General features: G+C 37.7%; 1 protein-coding gene across 2 annotated transcripts in view; it reads right to left on the bottom strand.

Moving 5' to 3' along the window:
- Positions 1-2627: 2627 nt before the first annotated feature.
- Positions 2628-21150, bottom strand: part of LOC135095734 (probable methyltransferase-like protein 24) — a 42897-nt gene continuing 24374 nt past the window's right edge. Inside the window, exons 2-7 of one of the 2 annotated variants that reach the window (XM_063996781.1) lie at positions 19371-19513; positions 15317-15405; positions 12673-12843; positions 5385-5501; positions 3230-3413; positions 2628-3019 (exon numbers count right to left, since the gene is read on the bottom strand). In XM_063996781.1, the coding sequence (XP_063852851.1) occupies positions 2850-3019; positions 3230-3413; positions 5385-5501; positions 12673-12843; positions 15317-15405; positions 19371-19513 (874 nt within the window). In that variant the 3' untranslated portion in view covers positions 2628-2849. The remainder of the gene's footprint in view (positions 3020-3229; positions 3414-5384; positions 5502-12672; positions 12844-15316; positions 15406-19370; positions 19514-21150) is intronic. The other variant, XM_063996783.1, reaches the window with a different exon arrangement.

Here is a 21150-nt window from a genome sequence, read left to right as displayed (position 1 = left end):
GGCCATCTCTCTATCATGTATAGCACGAGAACAAGCTGTGTTAAACCAAGGTTTAGAAGGTTTAGGATGAGAAAAAGAGTGAGGAATGTACGCCTCCATGCCAGACACTATCACCTCTGTTATGCGCTCAGCACACAAAGACGGGTCTCTGACACGGAAGCAGTAGTCATTCCAAGGAAAATCAGCAAAATACCTCCTCAGGTCCCCCCAACTAGCAGAGGCAAAACGCCAGAGGCACCTTCGCTTAGGGGGATCCTGAGGAGGGATTGCAGTGATAGGACAAGATAAAGATATGAGATTGTGATTGGAGGAGCCCAACGGAGAAGAAAGGGTGACAGCATAAGCAGGATTAGAGGTCAGGAAAAGGTCAAGAATGTTGGGCGTATCTCCAAGACGGTCAGGAATACGAGTAGGGTGTTGCACCAATTGCTCTAGGTCATGGAGGATAGCAAAGTTTTAGGCTAGTTCACCAGGATGGTCAGTGAAGGGAGAGGAAAGCCAAAGCTGGTGGTGAACATTGAAGTCTCCAAGAATGGAGATCTCTGCAAAAGGGAAGAGGGTCAGAATGTGCTCCACTTTGGAAGTTAAGTAGTCAAAGAATTTCTTATAGTCAGAGGAGTTAGGAGAGAGGTATACAGCACAGATAAATTTAGTATGAGAATGACTCTGTAGTCGTAGCCAGATGGTGGAAAACTCGGAAGATTCCAGAGCGTGGGCACGAGAACAGGTTAAGTCATTGCGCACATAAATGCAGCATCCAGCTTTGGATCGAAAATGAGGATAGATAAAGTAGGAGGGAACAGAAAAGGGGCTACTGTCAGTTGCCTCAGACAGCTGAGTTTCAGTGAGGAAAAGAAGATGAGGTTTAGAAGGGGAGAGGTGGTGTTCTACAGATTGAAAATTAGATCTTAGACCGCGAATGTTGCAGAAGTAAATGAAGAAAAAGTTGAGGGGGGTGTCAAGACACTTAGGGTCGTCGACAGAAAGGCAGTCCGACCTGGGGACATTTATGGTCCCCTCCCCAGATGGGGACTCCGAGGCTGGTGTAGGAGTCGCCATGATTTTAAAATTTTTGAGTGAAGGGTGTGTGTGTTATTAGGTGCTTGTAGTTTTGTGTGGAGGAAGAGAGTTGTCTTTAGAATGCAGGCTGTGACTGCCCCCTTGTGTTGTGAGACACAAAGGGAAACGTTCAGTGAGGTCACAGCTGGGTTTAATGATAAGTTCACAGCACCCCCTGAACAGTTCTTTAGACCTCACTGGGAGTAATTATATATATATATATATATATATATATATATATATATATATATATATATATATATATATATATATATATATATATATATATATATATATATATATATATATATATATATATATATATATATATATATATATATATATATATATATATATATATATATATATATATATATATATATATATATATATATATATAATCTTTTGCGAAAAGTTACTTTATTAAGAGGATGAAAAAGACAACGACGAGAGAAAAAGAGAGAGGAAAGCGAATAGGAAGAAAAAGAGGGAGGAGAAACTGTGTTGAGTCATGGCTCGCTTGGAACAGCTGTCCTGTTTCAATGTAGCTCTTCAACAGCCTACCCCGTGCTATTCTCCATTGTATTTTCCCCACTTCCCGTAAGAGTAACACTTTGATGTTGAGGCCAGAGGGAGAAGAAAGTCATAGTTCGATATTAAAGAATAATGAAATTTCAGCCAACTTCTGTAGTTTGCATACAATTACTTTTTTTTTTTTTTTTTTTTTTAGCATAGCGTGTGAGAATTTCCCCTTCTCAGCTTTCCGGTAGTTCAGAAGGCAGGGCTGAGACTCTGAGTTGTACCGAGTGGACATGTGTCCAGAGAACTGGTGACGGATGTATATCTTAAGCTAGATACGGACTGGCTTTAGCTTTGTGATTCAGTATACTTTTGTGGGGCAATTAAGTGCCGGGCGTCACCGCTCTCAAACCTCCTGTGTGGTTGTCCGCCTATTCGGTCCGGGTATTTTCGTGGGTGTTTGTATTTCGCCTGTGTTATTGCATTTTGCGTCGAACTGAATCTCTTGTCTTGTGTTCCTTACATTTAAATGCTATTGGTCATGTGTTGTATGTTATCGTGACCAGAGGATATTCTTTATTTTGTGTTTCGTGTTAAGTTGTCTGTTTTTCTCTCGAGACTCATCAATTGCAAGGTGACAGGAATTGGATACAGGGTGAACTCGGACAAGAAAGCTGTAATATCCTGGAGAACGTGGGTGGTAGCTTCTGTGGACGGTTGCTCCCAGAATATCAAGGCCTTATTTTGTGGAATCAGTCTTATCTGTTTCCACCCTAGCACGTGGTTGCTTGCGTCCTTTCCAACTGTTTGGGTAAGTTTGGGTTTATATTTTCTCCAGCTTTACGAGACAGGAGTGTCATATACAGCTACAGCCTTCAGGCTGTAGCTGTATATGTCTCACGAGTGACCTGGACTCGTTCGTTTTTGTCCTGTACAAGGCTATCGGTATAGCCTCGGGAAAGCTGTCCCGAGATTGAGTGGCAGCTGTGGGAAGGCTGCGTTTGAAGTTACTTGCTTACTTGAAAGGAAACAAAACTTACATGTACAGTCTAAGTATTTAATGTACAGTAACAAGACATATTAAAATTAAGTATTTTGATTAAAAAACTTAATTTCATAAAACCGCATCACAAAATACTAATAAAATATAAAACATATTACTTGCCATTCGCTGAAGATTGGAGCACCTGACTGAATTTTTCAAACTCTATTCTTGTAATTTCGTTGTTGTCTCCAGTAGTGAGAGTGAATGAAGGCTATGGGTGTGGACATTACCAGCTACGGTCTTGAACCCACACTATTTCATAACAGCAAGAGCGGCGCCTCCCATTCACCACCCTTCCGCCAGAGAAAGGATTGATAGCACTGTACAGTATCTTGAAGCCAAAACAATCCAACAGTTGAAAGTATTTCCAGAATGCTTTATGACCTCTTCCAATTTCTGAAAGAAAGTTTTAAGTGTTGTACAAGTGCAATGAAATGCGAAAAAGCAAATAAATAGATAAAAGTTGATGACACATCAAACCTCTTAATCTGATTCTTTAAATAACTTCCTAAATTTAAAGAGGAATCAAAGTTCTTTTTGTGCTGTTACCATGAAAATAAGAATATATTTACTGTAATTACAAAGTAATATTTATGTGAACATTACCTGTGGTTTTTCCTCCAATGTGCACCTCCATTGCTATAAATTTAACATTTTTAAGGAGATTAGGTGTGCCCTCTAGGACATCTCTAAAGACGCGAAGTTCACTTCCCTCTATGTCGATCTTGAGGATATCAATGACGCTGTTGAGGTGACCAAGCCCGCTGAGGATGTTGCAGTAACGGTTTGTCTGCAGATAACGCAGTGTTTTATTAACTTCTGCTTAAATTAGTCTAATAATCAAATTCCGGCCGCCGAGTACATACATGTTACATTTATACCCAGACCATCACCGGATAGTGCTGCTGAACAAAGGCACATTGTCGTTACCATCGCGAGGTCACCCCAGATGAGCACAGGAAGCAGGCAGCCACAGGAAGCACACGGTCATTCATCAAAATATTTGAGCAAGGACAGTAAATCTATACTAGTCGTAGCGTCTATTGGCTTACCAGATTTCAGTTTTATATTGCACGGAACACCAAATCTCAAATATGTATCATAAATATACAAGACAACTAACCGCGCCACTAGGGAAAGCGACTGCCAAGCGGTTAGCTTTCGGACATCGGTCTGGGCTCTGGGTGATCTGAGTGCGAGTCTTACCTGAGGCTAGCCATATTTAAAGGTATCGTAGAATGGATGGAATACTCGTATGCCTCCTGTCTCCAACAGTGAGTAGTACTGGACGGGAAAGAAGTGTAATATGAGCCTCTACGAAGGCGTCATTCAAAAAATCCTGCTTTGCCACCATGGGAGGAAACTGGCTATCAAAGCCTCACAAGTAAAAAAAAGGACACCCATCTCCCATCTTTCTCGAGAGAAAGAAAAAAAAAAAAAAGAAAAAGAGGTCTTTGTGGGGTGGTGAATTTGCTTATTGTGAAGAAGTATGACATAAGTTCACCCAATGTGTCTGGAAACAGAGGCTTTGAAAGGAACGGTAGAAGAGTCACATATGTAATCTATCCCATAAACACAGAACATAAAACAAGTTAAGTGCCTTGAACTCTAGTAATTAATGACAAGAGTGTCAACTGTTCCTTAACGATCACCGTACTAAAAAGAATGCTAGTTTTAAGCGTAAAACTGTATGTTTAGCAATCCTGCCGTTCTCCAAAGTCAGTTCTTTATAACTTATGTTCGAAATCCCTCATTGCAGTGCATAATCTATCCTTGTCTCACGAGTCATGATTAGAGAAATAACAGTAATAATTATAATGGGACGTTAATCCTCCTTAATATCAACTGAGAATCATCGACTCCTGTCTTCCCTGTACTTAGCAAACACTGCTCAACGAGAGAGAGAGAGAGAGAGAGAGAGAGAGAGAGAGAGAGAGAGAGAGAGAGAGAGAGAGAGAGAGAGAGAGAGAGAGAGAGAGAGAAAGTAAGCCCGGATTTGTCAGTAACTCACTGTACACCTTCCACACAAGTGCGGAGCAAACTGTTGGGCAGACCAGGGGGACTGACTACTGCTGTCAGATACGGCTGCACTGCCTATTCTGCCCGAAAAATTCCCGTCAGCTGAAATCTGTGCGGCTGCAGCCTGCCAGTCTCTCTGGCTCGTACAACCAAGAGTTGGGGTAAGTCTACTTCCTTTGCATTAACCTCGATTGCAATTGATTTCATGTCTTTTAAGCCTCATATTCCTTTCCATCACGAAATTAGAATTAGGGAGGCTACCGACAAGAAAGCGACTTAGGGATGGACATGTACTCTTTCGTTACCGCACCACGCTGATTGCTAATTTAACTCTAGCTATAAGAATAACAGATAGGAAACCAGGAAATTTTTTGCTCAGCACCGCAGTCTGCGTGGCTGAAGTGCCCTAGGACGTCCCATTCACTTCACTGCCTATATATTATTTGCAGTTAAAGTTTCATGTCCTACGCTCATCCTTCACAGAAGCTCACCCCAGAGCAAAGCTATCAAGAGTCTAATAAAGCAATGGAGGAGATGGTTCGTGTAGTTCATGCATTCCTAGATGCATAAGTTATGAATACGTGTATATATAAAAATATAAACATAAAAAACGGAAAAAAATAAACGTTTAACATATAAAACGTCTAGCAAATAAGATAATTAACAAATATTATTCACAGGTCCAGAAGAGAATTATGATTAAGACAGAGAACTTTATCATCACTGATATAAGCCGTATTACCTTTACTTTGAATGTAGGTCCAGTCTTGTTGGAGTCACCAATGCCCAAGTTGAAGAAACTTATTTTTTCCGTTCGGTTGTGTGTTTCTTTGTTGATGGTGGGATCAAAGGCAAACACCTGATGGGAGAAAGTAAACTGGCCTCACGGACTGCCCTCCAAATTTGTAACTTCCTTAGTCGGCGCAGTTCTATTCTTTCCCTCTGGTGGAAATGTTTTATACAGTTTTATTCAATCATGAATATAAATTTTACATCTCCCTGAAATTTTACTGGAAAAAAAAAAAAAAAAAAAAAAAAAAAAAAAATATATATATATATATATATATATATATATATATATATATATATATATATATATATATATATATATATATATATATATATATATATATATATATATATATATATATATATATATATATATATATATATATATATATATATATATATATATATATATATATATATATATTGTTATGAGTGGTGCTGTAGAGAGAAGACGGAAGTAAAGAGAACAAAAAGAGAGGCGAGAAACAGCGGAGAGAGAGAGAGAGAGAGAGAGAGAGAGAGAGAGAGAGAGAGAGAGAGAGAGAGAGAGAGAGAGAGAGCCTGAAGTACGTTAGCTTATGCCCACTCATTCTTCGTTTTGTGTAGTTATATATTGATCAGTCATTCCTCTTAAGTTTTCGCCCAGTCCCTTTTGTCCCACAGCCATGTGATTGTCCCTCCCCGTAGACTAGTTCAATTTTATTCAGTCGCCCCCCTCCCCTATAAGTGAACAGTGATTTTTCAAGATTGCAGTCTCCTTAGAGCAGTCAGTGGTTCCCAACCTTTTTCATTACATTACCTGTTTACTGACTTCTTCAAGTTTGTGTTACCCACTTCAAGTGTAAATGCAGTAGAACTCTATATATCTATGACAAAGAAATGGTGGTAAACCGCTGAATGCAATCATTCGATCGAGAGTTAGCCATCGCTACCTCCGTCGGGCATTTCAGGCAAAGTTGCCAACAATTTATTTTTCTTTTCTAAATATTAAATTTAATATAAATACCAGTCTCAGTTTTCTATAATCCTCAACTGGGTTAGTCCTGAAAATATTGCTGCGCCGTGCCCTTAGGACGCCCGGCAGCCAGAAACACCCGTGTTTGTGGGTCCGACGTGGCTTTGCCGAGCGGGGTGATGGATAATGTGATATAATCAGTCACAGGACAGGACAGACAGACAAAGACGAAACCAAAGAATTTGTTTTGCGAAACCGGACACTTTAATGAGCACTTAATGAACCGTACAGTACCAAGGCCAATAGAATAGACAGCTCAACTCATCTGGGCCCACATGCTCGCCCGAGTCTTTATTAGAGCGCATGATCAGAGACCTGGAACTGACGTCACTGGGAAGAAATTCGGAGAAGCTGGCATGCAGGTTCACAGCGGTCAAGTGGGAAAGGCGGGTCTCCCCAAGAAATGAGAACTGACGTAGAACGTAGGCTGGTGTTTTATAGGTTTCCAAAAGATGAAGGTTATTTTTTTTTTCATATTGTGAGGCTGTCATGCAAGTGACACTGGGTACATTAAAACCTGCTGTGATGTAAATTATCAACTAAAGTAGGGTTAAGTATGAACATATCAGACCTGGTAAAATAAGTGAGTTAAACTGATACTTTCTCTTTTATTTGTCAAACTCGTATTCCAAGGTGCTGTTGTATGAATTAGTATTAATTTATCATGTCATGAAAATTTCGCTAACTTCATAGGCAATATGGTGTAAGCCCATTATATTGATTACACTTCCGAAACAAGTTCATTCCATAAAATCTTCCATTAACACCCGTTTTCTATCGCGACATCTCAACACTTGGTGTTTTCCACCCTGTGACGTCGGCAGCACCGCGCTCCAAAATGTGCACGTGATCAAAATTCCCTATAGGGGTTGGGATGGCGGGAAGACCTGTGTTATCTATTGGTGTGCACAGTACAAGGATGCAAACACAGTAAAAGGACGCATACCTCAGGCACTCCCGCAATCATCCCGCAGGGCGGGCACTGAATCTCCTTTCAGTCACAGCCTCAGGCAGTTTCCTCACAGCATGATACTGTCTATACATGGCACTGTCTATGCATGGCACATATGCTGTGGCTCACTCCGCGCCCACCACCTGCTGCTTGCCCCGTATGAGACAAGTCCGTTCTCTCCGTTTTCTCTCTCTCACACATACTGCACAAACAATAACATTTTAACACACACACACACACACACACACACACACACACACACACACACACACACCTAACAATATTCTCATCCTTTCATTACCCACTCAAATTCTCAAAATTACCCACCTAAGGGTAATTACTCATAGGTTGGGAACCATTGGCTTAGAGCAGAGGTCGGCAACCTGCGGCTCCGTAGCCGCGTGCGGCTCTTTCAAGAGACATGTGCGGCTCCTGCCACCTACATAAATTGTCTAACCTATCGTAGGACACGGAGAGAGAGAGAGAGAGAGAGAGAGAGAGAGAGAGAGAGAGAGACGAGGCGCGAGGTCTACGTCTATAGTACGAATATGATTCCTGTATGATACACGTCCATCCAACCACCCCCTAGCCTCTGCCCAGCACTGCCTGGCAGTGTAAGCAGGCATCTCGTTCAGTGAAAACGCATTCCCATAGTTACTAGGACGGCTATTTTTCCTCCTCCTCCTACTAGTACTGCTATGCTACTACTACTACTACTACTACTACTACTACTACTACTACTACTACTACTACTACTACTACTACTACTATACCAGTACTGATGCTGCTGCTACTACTACTATACTACTACTACTACTAACTACTACTTATACTACTATACTGCCACTATATTACTACTACTACTATATTACTACTACTACTACTACTACTACTACTACTACTACTACTACTACTACTACTACTACTACTACTACTACTACTACTACTGCTGCTGCTGCTGCTGCTGCTGCTATTACGACCTTTTCTTCAGTGAAAGATATGAAGTCGTAATCAATTACTGGAGAAATGGCATCGAGGAAGGAAAATTGAAGATGAAAATAGAGAGTTTAGGAGTGAATGGACCGAGCATTTTGCATTTGTTCAGAATTCTAGAGGGCAACCTTTGTGCCTCGTATGCAATGAAGAACTGGCCAACAATAAAAAATCCAATCTTGAGAGGCATTTTCAGAGGAAACACTGAGTTTGCTGAAAATTATCCAGTTGGAGATGCCAGAAAGAAAGTTGTGGAGGAACTGTAGCTCAGAGCAAAGCAGAGTCAGAATGTATTCGCGAAATGTGTGAAGTCCTCCAACGATACAACTACTGCCAGTTTTGTGATGTCATGAGATAGCAAAACGTGGAAAACCTTTTATAGATGATGAATATATAAAAGACTGTTTCATCAATGCAGCAATGCATTTGTTCAGAGAAAAAAACGAGGATGAAATAATTAAGAAAATTAAGTATGTGCCATTGTCTGCTAAAACGATGAGGGACAGAGCATTGGAACTTGCACAAGACATCACCAATCAGCAAATTGTGGACATCAATTCAGCCTGTGGCTTTTTAATTGCTTGTGATGAGTCATGTGATGTTGACGACATTGCATACGTCTTGGACACTGCATACTCTTCTTGGCAGGTATGTCAACTCTGAAGGCCCACAAGAACTCCTTGACTTGTTGCCTCTCACTGGTCAAACTAGAGGTGAGGATATATTTTCAACAATTATAATCTGTCTTAAGGAAAAAAGAATTCAGATCAACCACATTATTTCTGTTGCAACTGATGGTGCACCGAGTATGACAGGGATACATAAGGTGTTTGTTTCCCTCTTAAACCGAGACCTGAATCGTGAAGTAATATAATTTCACTGCATCGTTCACCAAGAGACATTGTCTGCACAGACTTGCCCATCAGAGTTCACTGAAGTAATGGACAAAATAATGGCAAACCACTGACAGTTTCGTGAACTTCTGGAAGAAGTCGATTCCCAGTATTCAGACCTCCTCTTCCGTAACAAAGTCCGTTGGCTTTCAAGTGGTCGGGTGCTTGCACGTTTTGCAGCATGCCTTGAGGAAGTGAAGAAATTTCTGGAGGAGAAAGGACACCATGAATATGTATACCTTACAAATCCTGAATGGCTACAGAAGTTTCACTTCTTGGTGGATATCACTTCACATTTAAATGAGCTCAACAGGAAACTACAAGGAAAGGGAAACATTGCTCTGATGCTTTTGGAAGAAGTCCTTTCCTTTGAACGAAAACTATCTTTGTTTGTTAGAGATGTTGAGAGAGGCTCTCAGATTCACTTTCCTTCATTAAAGCAATTTGGAGAAGGAACAGACTTTGAGCTGTATATTGATATCATAAAAATGCACTAATGAAAATGAAAAAAAGAATCCTTTGAAGGACGTTTTCAAGAATTCAGAAAAGAAAAGGCCACGTTGTCATTTGTGATCAACCCCCTGGATGCAGATGCAAACTCACTCAATTTTTCAGCTTTTACTGGAGTGAATCAAGCGGAACTGGAACTGGAATTAGCTGATTTGCAAGGAAAAGACTTATGGACTTCAAAATTCAGAGGCATGGTCTCCGATTTTGAAAACCTGGAGAAACAACATGCTACACTGGCATTTCAACACAAATGGACTGAATTGTCTGGGCTACAAAACCGAGATCAGATTGTGTATGAAGTGTGGAATTCCTTATCAGACACTTACACACACATGAAAAAATATGCCTTTGGCATTCTCTCTATATTTGAATCTACTTACCTGTGTGAACAATTGTTTTCTAGCATGAACTTTATAAAAAAACAAACTACGCAGCCGACTGAATGATACAAGCCTGCAATCCTGCCTGAAACTCAAAACGACAACATATTTGCTAAACATTGAGCATCTCTCCAAAGAAACAGGAGCAGAAATCACATTAATTAAAACTTAATTCTCTCTCTCTCTCTCTCTCTCTCTCTCTCTCTCTCTCTCTCTCTCTCTCTCTCTCTCTCTCTCTCTCTCTCTCTCTCTCTCTCTCTCTCTCTCTCTCTCTCTCTCTCTCTCTCTCTCTCTTTCTCTCTGTCTCCGGTTTAAACTCATCATGGTGACCAGATACTGATATAGTAAGTACACTTAACATGTATGAAAAATAATATACTATATTTGTTTACTTGCTACCATCATAGAATTACAAAGTTAAACGAGTGTCTTCCTACTTAATTACTATCATGTTTTATTTTATGACAGCTGCTGCTACTATTGATATAATCATCATTAATAATAATAATAATAATAATAATAATAATAATAATAATAATAATAATAATAATAATTATTATTATCATTACTACTTCTACTACTACTACTACTACTACTACTATTACTACTACTGTTACTAGTACTACGGTGCAATTTGTATGATTATTTTGTCTATGGTTATATCACTTAACTTTCGTATGGAGGGAATTTATTAGGTTTCCTAATCTACATTTGTAATAGATTTTACGCTGTGGCTCCAGCAGCACTGTGTATCTGTCAAGTCTGAAGAAAGTGGCTCTTTAATTCTGGGTTGCCGACCTCTGCCTTAGAATGAGCTTGTTTATGGGTGAGGGTGCGGTGCGTGCTACCTTCCACCTCCCGTTCTCTCCCCCATTTTACCCCTTTCCTCTTTATCATGTGACTGAACTGATGCCTGTGAGCGCGCGGATGAGCCCTTGTCTTCCTTTTGTTTCGGGGTGTTAGTCGGGGGGGAGGGGTGACTTTATTCAGTATAGAGAGGACGCACGCATAGAGAGAGTGACGGAGAGCCAGCACGGAGGGTTATGGGATATGTTTTAGAGCAGGGGTGTCAAACTCACGGCCCGCTGGCCAAATGTGGCCCACGGGATGGTCTTAAGTGGTTCGCGAGGCGACAAGAGATTTTCCTGTTGGGCATGGGTAGTCCGTTTGTGGGAGGTAGCCCACAGGGTGTTATGCTCTCATATAAGTGTGTCATCTATAATAGTCTTTGCTCCCTACTACATGACTCACTAGTTCTTTCCAGCTTGGAAAATTAAGTTTGGGATTTGTTATATTCCTTTCTCAGTAACTGGGTTAAACCGAGTGGTGGTCTCAAAGAATTAATAGTGATTGAGGACCAGCTGGTGCTTAGATTCATCATATTTGTGCGTCGTGTTTACAAGAAGCTAGCCTAGGTAAAGCTGACCCAAATGTAGTGGCATCTGTGAAGGGGGTAAATCTGGTCATAGCAATATATATATATATATATATATATATATATATATATATATATATATATATATATATATATATATATATATATATATATATATATATATATACATACAGAAGACATACACGCACACACACACACATGTAGTGTGTGTGTGTGTGTGTGTATGTGGGTGTGTACATGTATAGTGTGTGTGTGTGTGTGTGTGTGTGTGTGTGTGTGTGTGTGTGTGTGTGTGTGTGTGTGTGTGTGTGTGTGTGTGTGAATATGAATTGAGTTGAATTGAATTTATTGCTCAGACTTAAAAATCCGTACAGAGCACAGCTCCTACATTACCCACTATAATTAATTAAGAATATACATTTCCATTATGTAATATACCATAAACCATTAATGTTTATTAATGTTCAATTAATGTTTACTGAAAGTATACTTAAGGTGTTGATATTGCTACTCTGCTTTAATGACTGATTTCTGGTCTAATCCAATAACACTCTGGATTCAAGTCACGCGTCATTTGACTTACTGCTTGGCTCTTACTAACAGAATAAAGTATTCCCTAGTAATAAAAAGTCACACTTATCACACAGTCTTTTTTCCTTTGGTACATTCTAGTAACTCTCTACTTTTGCTGGTTATCTAAGTTTAGTCAAAGTTATTTGTGATTTAGTCTCCAATCTTGTAAGCTAATCTTTCCTGCCAAAAATACACATACCTTGTTCCAACATTTCCAGACCAAAGAAAAATAAATTCGTCTTAAAGCCATTGCAACCATAAAGTGTTACGATTTCCTGAATTAACAACAAACTTGACAGGCCACTATATGTGAATACTGATCTAATCTCCTTTAACCATGGTGAAGTGTGTGTGTGTGTGTGTGTGTGTGTGTGTGTGTGTGTGTGTGTGTGTGTGTGTGTGTGTGTGTGTGTGTGTCTGTGTGTGTGTGTGTGTGTGTGTGTGTGTGTGTGTGTGTGTGTGTGTGTGTGTGTGTGTGTGTGTGTGTGTTACACGATCTTGTTGGCAAAGGAAGGGGATATTGACCCACCTTGCAGCCCAGCTTTCCTTCAGTCTCATCCTCGAAAGACCAATCGGCACCAATTCCAAAGGAAAATACGAGACATTTCTTTGGAGAAATGTTAAATTGTTTGTCCATGCACACCCATTTGTCACCGTCTATCTTTGAAGTCTTATGGTACAGGCGTCCTCCCAGCATCATCTGATGGAAGGTTGTAACATTTGGAATTATTAGAGTTATTAGAGTTATTAGAATGGTGGTGGTGGTTGTATTGGTCGTTGCTGGTACTGCTGTTATTGCTGCTGAGTTGATGGTAGTTAGTGTATTTTACTTTTTTTTTCATGGTAGTGTTAGGGCCGATGCACACTATAGGGACTGTCACGCTCAAGTTACGGTCCATCCAAACAGCACTACATCAATGGAGACTTTGAGCGCCAGTGTGAATGCTTCCACTGAAATGCATGTAATAGTATGTGACTAGACCGTGAACGGACCTTGACTTGCGCTGACCGTCTCTATTGTGTGCATCGACCTTAAGTCAGCCAGTTAGTAGCAATGTGAATGTACAGTTTTCTTTTTTTTTTTACGATACTTAGGATAAACAAATAAATAAATAATAAATAGATGATAAATTAATAGATAATTTTACACACATATTAAGCATAACAGCGACCAAAAACAATACGGAAATGTGAAAGGGAGTTTCACTTGTCACTATTTAGTATATTCATTAGACAATACTAATGATATTTTATAAATTTGATATATGTGCTTTTACTAATTGTTTGAATTGATTTTCAAAAAGCTATTTATTTATTTTTATATTATTATTATTATTATTATTATTATTATTATTATTATTATTATTATTATTATTATTATTACTATTATTATTATTATCATTATTATTATTATTATTATTATTACTATTATTATTATTATTATTATTATTATTATTATTATTATTATTATTATTATTATTATTATCATTATTATTATTATTTTATTTTGTTTATTTATTTGTTTATTTATTTGTTTATTTATTTATTTTATGTAAGAACCACTGGCCAAGGGCAACAAAATTATGACAAAAAAAAAAAAGTTCCCATACAGATGTCAGATAGAATGGTGAAAATAAACAGATTCTTGAAAGAGTCCAAGTCGCAGGAAGGAGGAAATACAGAAGCAAGCAGGGAGTTGATTATATGGACCATTCACTTGCCATAAAATGTTTTTTTTTTTTTTTCATTTAGTATGTCGACCATTATGAGTGAAATTTGTCAGTTTTCTCACAAACCGCAAGCATAGAGTATAATATTGTAATGTACTATCTGAATGGAATGAAAATACGTATGGGGTACCTCAAGGGTCCCGTCTTGGGCCAATAATATTTTAAGGAATAGTTAACAGTATTTGTAGGACTGGCAGTACCCATGGAATAACATTAAGGGAAATTGTCGACATAAGTAGCGAAGTTAGGTACAATATGCAAGAAACTTTAAATTATCATGCCTCTCAATGCCAAAATATCAGAAAAATACCAGAATTTTAAAATGCGAGGCCATGATAATATGTCCATAAAAGCGGTCAATTACGAGTACATATCTTTAACGTTAAATAAACTGTTCTGCCAACAATAAAAAAAAATATAAATAAATAAATAAATAAATTCCTTGGTGAACACATGAACTCGACACTGAACTGGAATGTTGAATAACTAATTAAGAAAACAAACCTTATATTGCACAGAGCCCGCCAACTTTGTTTCAGTGACGAAGCAATGCGCAATGCTTAAGATAAACAATTGGTTCATCCGATTTTCTTTTGAATACACAGCTCCTGTACAGTACCTTGTCTAACCCGAACTTAACACAGTGCTATTGTACGTATCCAAAAAACAACGCTTTAGAATAATTATAGGGATAGATTTTAACAATTATTCGATTCACTCATCAAATATCGCTTCACTCCCGGTCACTACATAACAGACGCGAGACACTAATGGTCTTGGTAAGGGCCTTCTTAAAGTACCAGTTTAACACCAACTATTACCAAGATACACGTCGTACTTGGCAGCAACACAACAAATGGCAAGGACTTGATGCAGTCTGTCGGACATAGGACATCCCAATACAAAACTCAAGCATACTATATATTATATCAAGATTGAATGACACATGGTAACTACTACTGATTATTCATGTATGATGTTACTGCTCTGACTTACTTTTAATATTTTTAATGTTTTCAAATCTATAATGAAGTGCTATTTTTTTTTCCTTATGTAATGCAACTACTCTATCTTATTTTTAAAGTTTTTAATGGTTTTCCAATTGGTCACAAAATGTTATATATCTTTGTTGTAAATTATTTTCAGTATTGCAACGGTCTTTCAATATATCGAATAGAGATGAATTTACATGTACATGAATAAAGTACACACACACACACACACACACACACACACACACACACACACACACACACACACACACACACACACACACACACACACACACACACACACACACACACACACACACACACACACACACACACACACACACACACACACACACACACACACACACTTTCCAAAATTCTTTTACTGAGCTGCCTCTGGAACAAGAAACTATGTAATTCTTAACACCATAGTGATCTTGGACAAACATACCTTGAAGTCACACGGAACCCTTGATGTGTAGATGTATTCATAGAAGTCATTGAGGTCACTAAGTTGCTGTAGAGAGCATACCTTCTCACCTAGAACAGAAATACTGCATTACATATATATATATATATATATATATATATATATATATATATATATATATATATATATATATATATATATATATATATATATATATATATATATATATATATATATATATATATATATATATATATATATATATATATATATATATATATATATATATATATATATATATATATATATATATATATATATATATATATATATATATATATATATATATATATATAATTTTGATTGGTGCAGGAAACTTCCACCCGATCAGCCGTTCGCTATAGTGGGTGCCGCGAGGCAACGCGCGGCCTTCCCTTGTCCTTACATCAGCGTGTACCTTTGCAGATTGATATTAGAACAGAATCAGACCGTAACACTTCCTGGACTGACGCTAAAACTTGAGAAATTCTTTATGAATGGGATTCTGGAGAGGAAGACACCAAGGGATGGTGGCTGCCATGACAACCACCTCCCTCATTTCCAAGGTTGGCATTAAAAAAAAAAAAAAAAAAAAAAAAAAAAAAAAAAAAAAAAAAACCTCCCCAAAAAACCTGTGTTTTTCAATATTTTACTTATCAAAATTTAGTTCTATATCATATTAATAAATAAGGTCTATATATGTACATATACATAAAAAAATGTTAAAGAAGTGATCTGACTGGTTAATTTCCTGCAAGGTATAAGTTAAAACATAGGCGTTGTCCATCCGGACCAACGTGTATCAGCATGATCTAAACAAGTGTCTGTTGTTCATTAACAGAATGTCAAAATCTTTTAAGATCTAACCCCCTTCGTGACTCCTGTCACATAGGCAAAAAACATTTCAGTAACTTTGTTTCTTGATCTTTTCTTCCTTTGTTTCATCTTGATTGCCCCAATACCGTCTCATCTATTTCTAAAGCTGAAGTCTTCTCTGAAACCTTTCCTAAAAGCTCTACTTTGGACGATTTAGCGCTTGTTTCCCACTCTCCCGCCGTCTGATTACTTCATGCTACCCATTAAGTTGCTTCGCAATGATGTTTTCCATGCCTTCGCTGTCCTAAACACTCGGAAGGCTTATAGACCTGGTGGGGTCCCTTCTAACGTTCTCCGAAACTGTGCCTCCGTGCTTGCACCTTGCCTAATCAAACTCTTCCAACTCTCTCTGTTAACATTTATCTTTCCTTCTTAGTTTGGCTAAATTCAGCCCGTTCGTAAAAAGGGTGACCATTCTAATCCTAAACTATCATCCTATTCCTTTAATTTCCTACCTCTCTAAAGTTTTGAAGCTATCCTCAGCAGGAAGAATCTAAAAAATCTATCGCCTCATAACCTTCTATCCGATCGCCAGTATGGGTTCCGTCTAGGCTGCTCTATTGGTGATCTTCTGGCTTTCCTAACTGAGTCGTGGTCATCCTCTTTTAGGGATTTTCTTGAAACTTTGCTGTTCGCTTAGGCATATCAAGAGGTTTCAATAGAGTCGGGCACAACGCTTTGATATCCAAACTAAACTACGGCTTGTACCCTTCACTTTGTAACTTCATCTCAAATTTCCTTCCTGACTATTCTATTGCTGCTGCGGTAGGCGGTCATTGTTCTATATCTACTAACAGTGGTGTTTCTCAGGGTCCTGTCCTGTCACCCTTTGTCTTCCTATTATTTATCAATGATCTTCGAAACCAAATTTCTTGTCCTATCCACTCATACGCTGATGATACCACCCTTCATTTTTCCATGTCTTTTCGTAGACGTCTAACCCTTCAGAAATAAAAAAAAAAAAAAAGTTCTCGCAAGGAAGCCACACAACGCCTGACTTTTGATCTCTTTAAAATTTCTTATTGGAGCACAGCAGCAAACTTAGTATTGTACAGTGCCTCAAAAACTCATTTTCTCCATCTATCAACTAGACGCAACCTTTCAGATAATTCCTCTCTCTTCTTCAATGAAACTGAACTGTTCCCCTCTTCTACACTATACATCCTCGATCTGTCCTTTACTTATAATATAAACTGGAAATTTCAGATCTCAACTCTAGATGAAATTGAGTCATCTCCGCCAGGTTTTTCTCACTCTCCCCTCCAACTGCTAACTCTGTACAGGGACTTTATCTGTTAATGTATGCAGTGATTCACATGTTTGGAGGTGGGGGGACGTTCCACTTGTACCGCTCTTTTAGACAGGGTGGAATCAAAAGATTTTCATCTTATCAATTCCTCTCCTCTAACTGCCTTTCTTCAGCCTCTCTCATCGCTAATGTTGCATCTCTTTCTATCTTCTACCGGTATTTTTATGCTATCTGCTCTTGTGAACTTGCTAACTGCATGGTTCCCCTCCTCTTGCGGCCTCGCTGCACAACGGTTTCTTCCTTCCCTCACCCTTATTCTGTCCACCTCTCTAATGAAAGAGTCAACCAATATTCTCAATCGTTCATCCCTTTGTCTGGTAAGCTCTGGAATTCTCTTCCTGCTTCTGTATTTTTCAAGGAGGAGGTTTCAACAAACTTATCCTTTAATTTTTGAAGAACGCTTTTGACTCTGTTCGGGAATAGGCACCTCAGTGGGCGATTTTTTTTTTTCTTGGCTGGTGTTCCTCCTATATAAAACAAACAAACAAACAAACAAACAAACAAACCTTCTGTTTCACTCTAGTTTTTATTGCTTATTCAAACAATGAGGAATAAAAAAAAAAAAAAAATCCCCCAAAACCAACCCCGCAAAAAGTGTTTTCTTTCCAGCCCTGCTCTTTTCTGGGTTTGTGTTGCGACTGTGTGCCTGTTCCGTGCTCTCTGTGCCATAGAAGAAGGATATAGTTTCTTTATAGGTATGCTACCAGTTGCTGGAAATACATTGGCATCTGTGAAGGGGAGGTACACTGACCTCTGTTACTGAACAGCAAATTCTTCATAAAAAAATATAATTTGGTGTTCTTCAGCTTCTTGAGCCTACTTCAGTACTTTTTGATTGATTCAGGCTCCTTCAAACTTCTAAAGGTACTTTAATGGAAAACAACGAGAGATATTAATATTTACTGGCTTCACCAGCCTTTGGGTGAATGAAGCCGCCTCAAATTTTGTTGAAGCTCCACTACTTTGCGTTATTTTACGTGAATGTCAATTACTTAAAATGTAATGAAACAAAGCGACTGTTTATGATTGCAAGTACCCAGAGCTATTATTTAAAAAAAACGGCCAGGTCGCACACACACACACACACACACACACACACACACACACACACACACACACACACACACACACACACACACACACACACACACACACACAAACACACACACACACACACACACACACACACACACACACACACACACACACACACACACACACACACACACACACACACACACACACACACACAGTATGTCAGCAATACCGAACAATTCTTTTGAAATATAGCATGCTTTATTTTGGTCCATAATTACTGAATTCACTGCCAAACGATAGAAAAAAATAAAGCAAATTCGGATAGTGTTCTGTAATTACAAAAAAAAAAAATAAAATGATATAAAGAAATATCCATATGTTCAACAAAAAATTGTAGGCAACATAATTTTAGTTAATATATTATGTTATATTTTTTGTACAATTAATATATATTAATATTACATATTATGTTATATTTTTGTACAAAATTGTATATAGTGTAATATTTATGTAATAAATGCTCCTCAGCTTATAATATTAAGTATGTAAAATATATGTGTCAGGAGCTGCGGCTCGACAGATATTGCTAAAATGCATTTATTATGTTATGGCAATAAACATATGCGCGTGCGTGCACGCACACGCGCGAGCGCACAAACACACACACACACACACACACACACACACACACACACACACACACACACACACACACACACACACACACACACACACCGGTGTGTGCGAGGTATTGCGGTGTTCAGCGTGACTTACGAATAGACAGTGTGTTACAGTTAAAGCAGTGACTATTACCCCAATCCTCGTTCCGCTCAGCGATGTCTCCGGCACGGAAGAAGGCGCCATCCCTGGAGGTGTTGCCAGCAATCGATGAGCTGCTTGTGCTGTGGCAGGTCCTCGTCAGTAGCGACTGAAGCTGTTGCTCTTGATAGTATCTACTGGACAAACATATTAAATAAATAAAGTGGTAAAAACTTCTGAAGATACCATGTTGTATTCATGTCATCCATAGAGCGCATAATCCTTGTTCTTGTGACATCGCGTGCCAACATGCAACAAATTTACAAATATAACAGTAGACGAAGGGTATGAACAGTCAGACTGGAATGTCCAAAGTTATACACTATTAAAGAAAAAGTTCTGTAACATAAACTGGAGCTTCTGAAAACTTATAATAATGCAGGACTTTCCAGGTTCTCTGCCACATTGCATCACCATTGTACTGCGCCATTGGCATGAAAAAAGTCCCGAATCATTTTTGAATTTCCTGTCTTCGTGCAAGAAGCTCTTCGTCGAAGTATCAGCACAAAAGACTAATGCTGTCAATAAATCTCAATACAATCATTCAGGAGACGTGAAGAAGATAACCACAGGTGTTGTGTTTCCTTGAAAACCAAGCTTTATTATATATATATATATATATATATATATATATATATATATATATATATATATATATATATATATATATATATATATATATATATATATATATATATATATATATATATATATATATATATATATTGTTTTACGCGTTTTAAACTTTTTTTTTCTCGTATTTAAATGGAAATACCACAAAGTAAGTTACGCCTACTTTAAAAGGCTATGCAAAAGTTTTATAAACTTTCAGTTTTAGCACACCAGTGTGTCTTTGCCGTAAATTTCATGTACATGAAATGGGCTTTGGGCAGCTGAGGACAGGCACAGTCCTAACTCCAAAATGAGTTCTTATTCATTATTGTTTACATTTTAAATGCGACGCCACATTCACTGCGCCACCTGCGTCTATCCCATGGCACAGTATCCTTGGTGTACCGAAAGTGGATATTGCTTTCAGCTAGCCTCGCTTTCGGAGGCGGCTCTTGAATCTTCCCTCCTCGCTGCCGATTCCTGTACAGCGGGCTGGCGGCAGAAACAAGCCCATCACAACTTAAGGACGTTTTCTATCCTGATCTTTTATTGCTCTTTCGACGAAAAGACATATGAATGTATTAAAAATTAGTACGGCTCTAAAACTTTCATGCAAGTTAAATATATTTACAGGCAGGGGGAGTCGATATATATATATATATATATATATATATATATATATATATATATATATATATATATATATATATATATATATATATATATATATACATACATATACATATATATATATATAATATATATATATATATATATGTATATATATATATATATATATATATATATATATATATATATATATATATATATATATATATATATATATATATATATATATATATATATATATATATATATATATATATATATATATATATATATATATATATATATATATATATATATATATATATATATATATATATATATATATATATATATATATATATATTAGAATGTTGCAAGGTGTTGAATAATATAATTTTTTTATAGGAAAATACAACAATTATGGTTATATCGTTTTGATACGACTTTCATAAACTACTTCAATTATGTGAGCTAATCATTTGACGAAGAGCTGCTTGTACGGCATAGGCAAGTCAAGGTAATCACAGGTTCTTTTCACTTCAATGGCACAGCG

The sequence above is a fragment of the Scylla paramamosain genome, unplaced genomic scaffold, assembly GCF_035594125.1.
Source record: "Scylla paramamosain isolate STU-SP2022 unplaced genomic scaffold, ASM3559412v1 Contig1, whole genome shotgun sequence".
NCBI lineage: Eukaryota > Metazoa > Arthropoda > Malacostraca > Decapoda > Portunidae > Scylla > Scylla paramamosain.
This window is presented reverse-complemented; position numbering and strand designations above follow the sequence as displayed.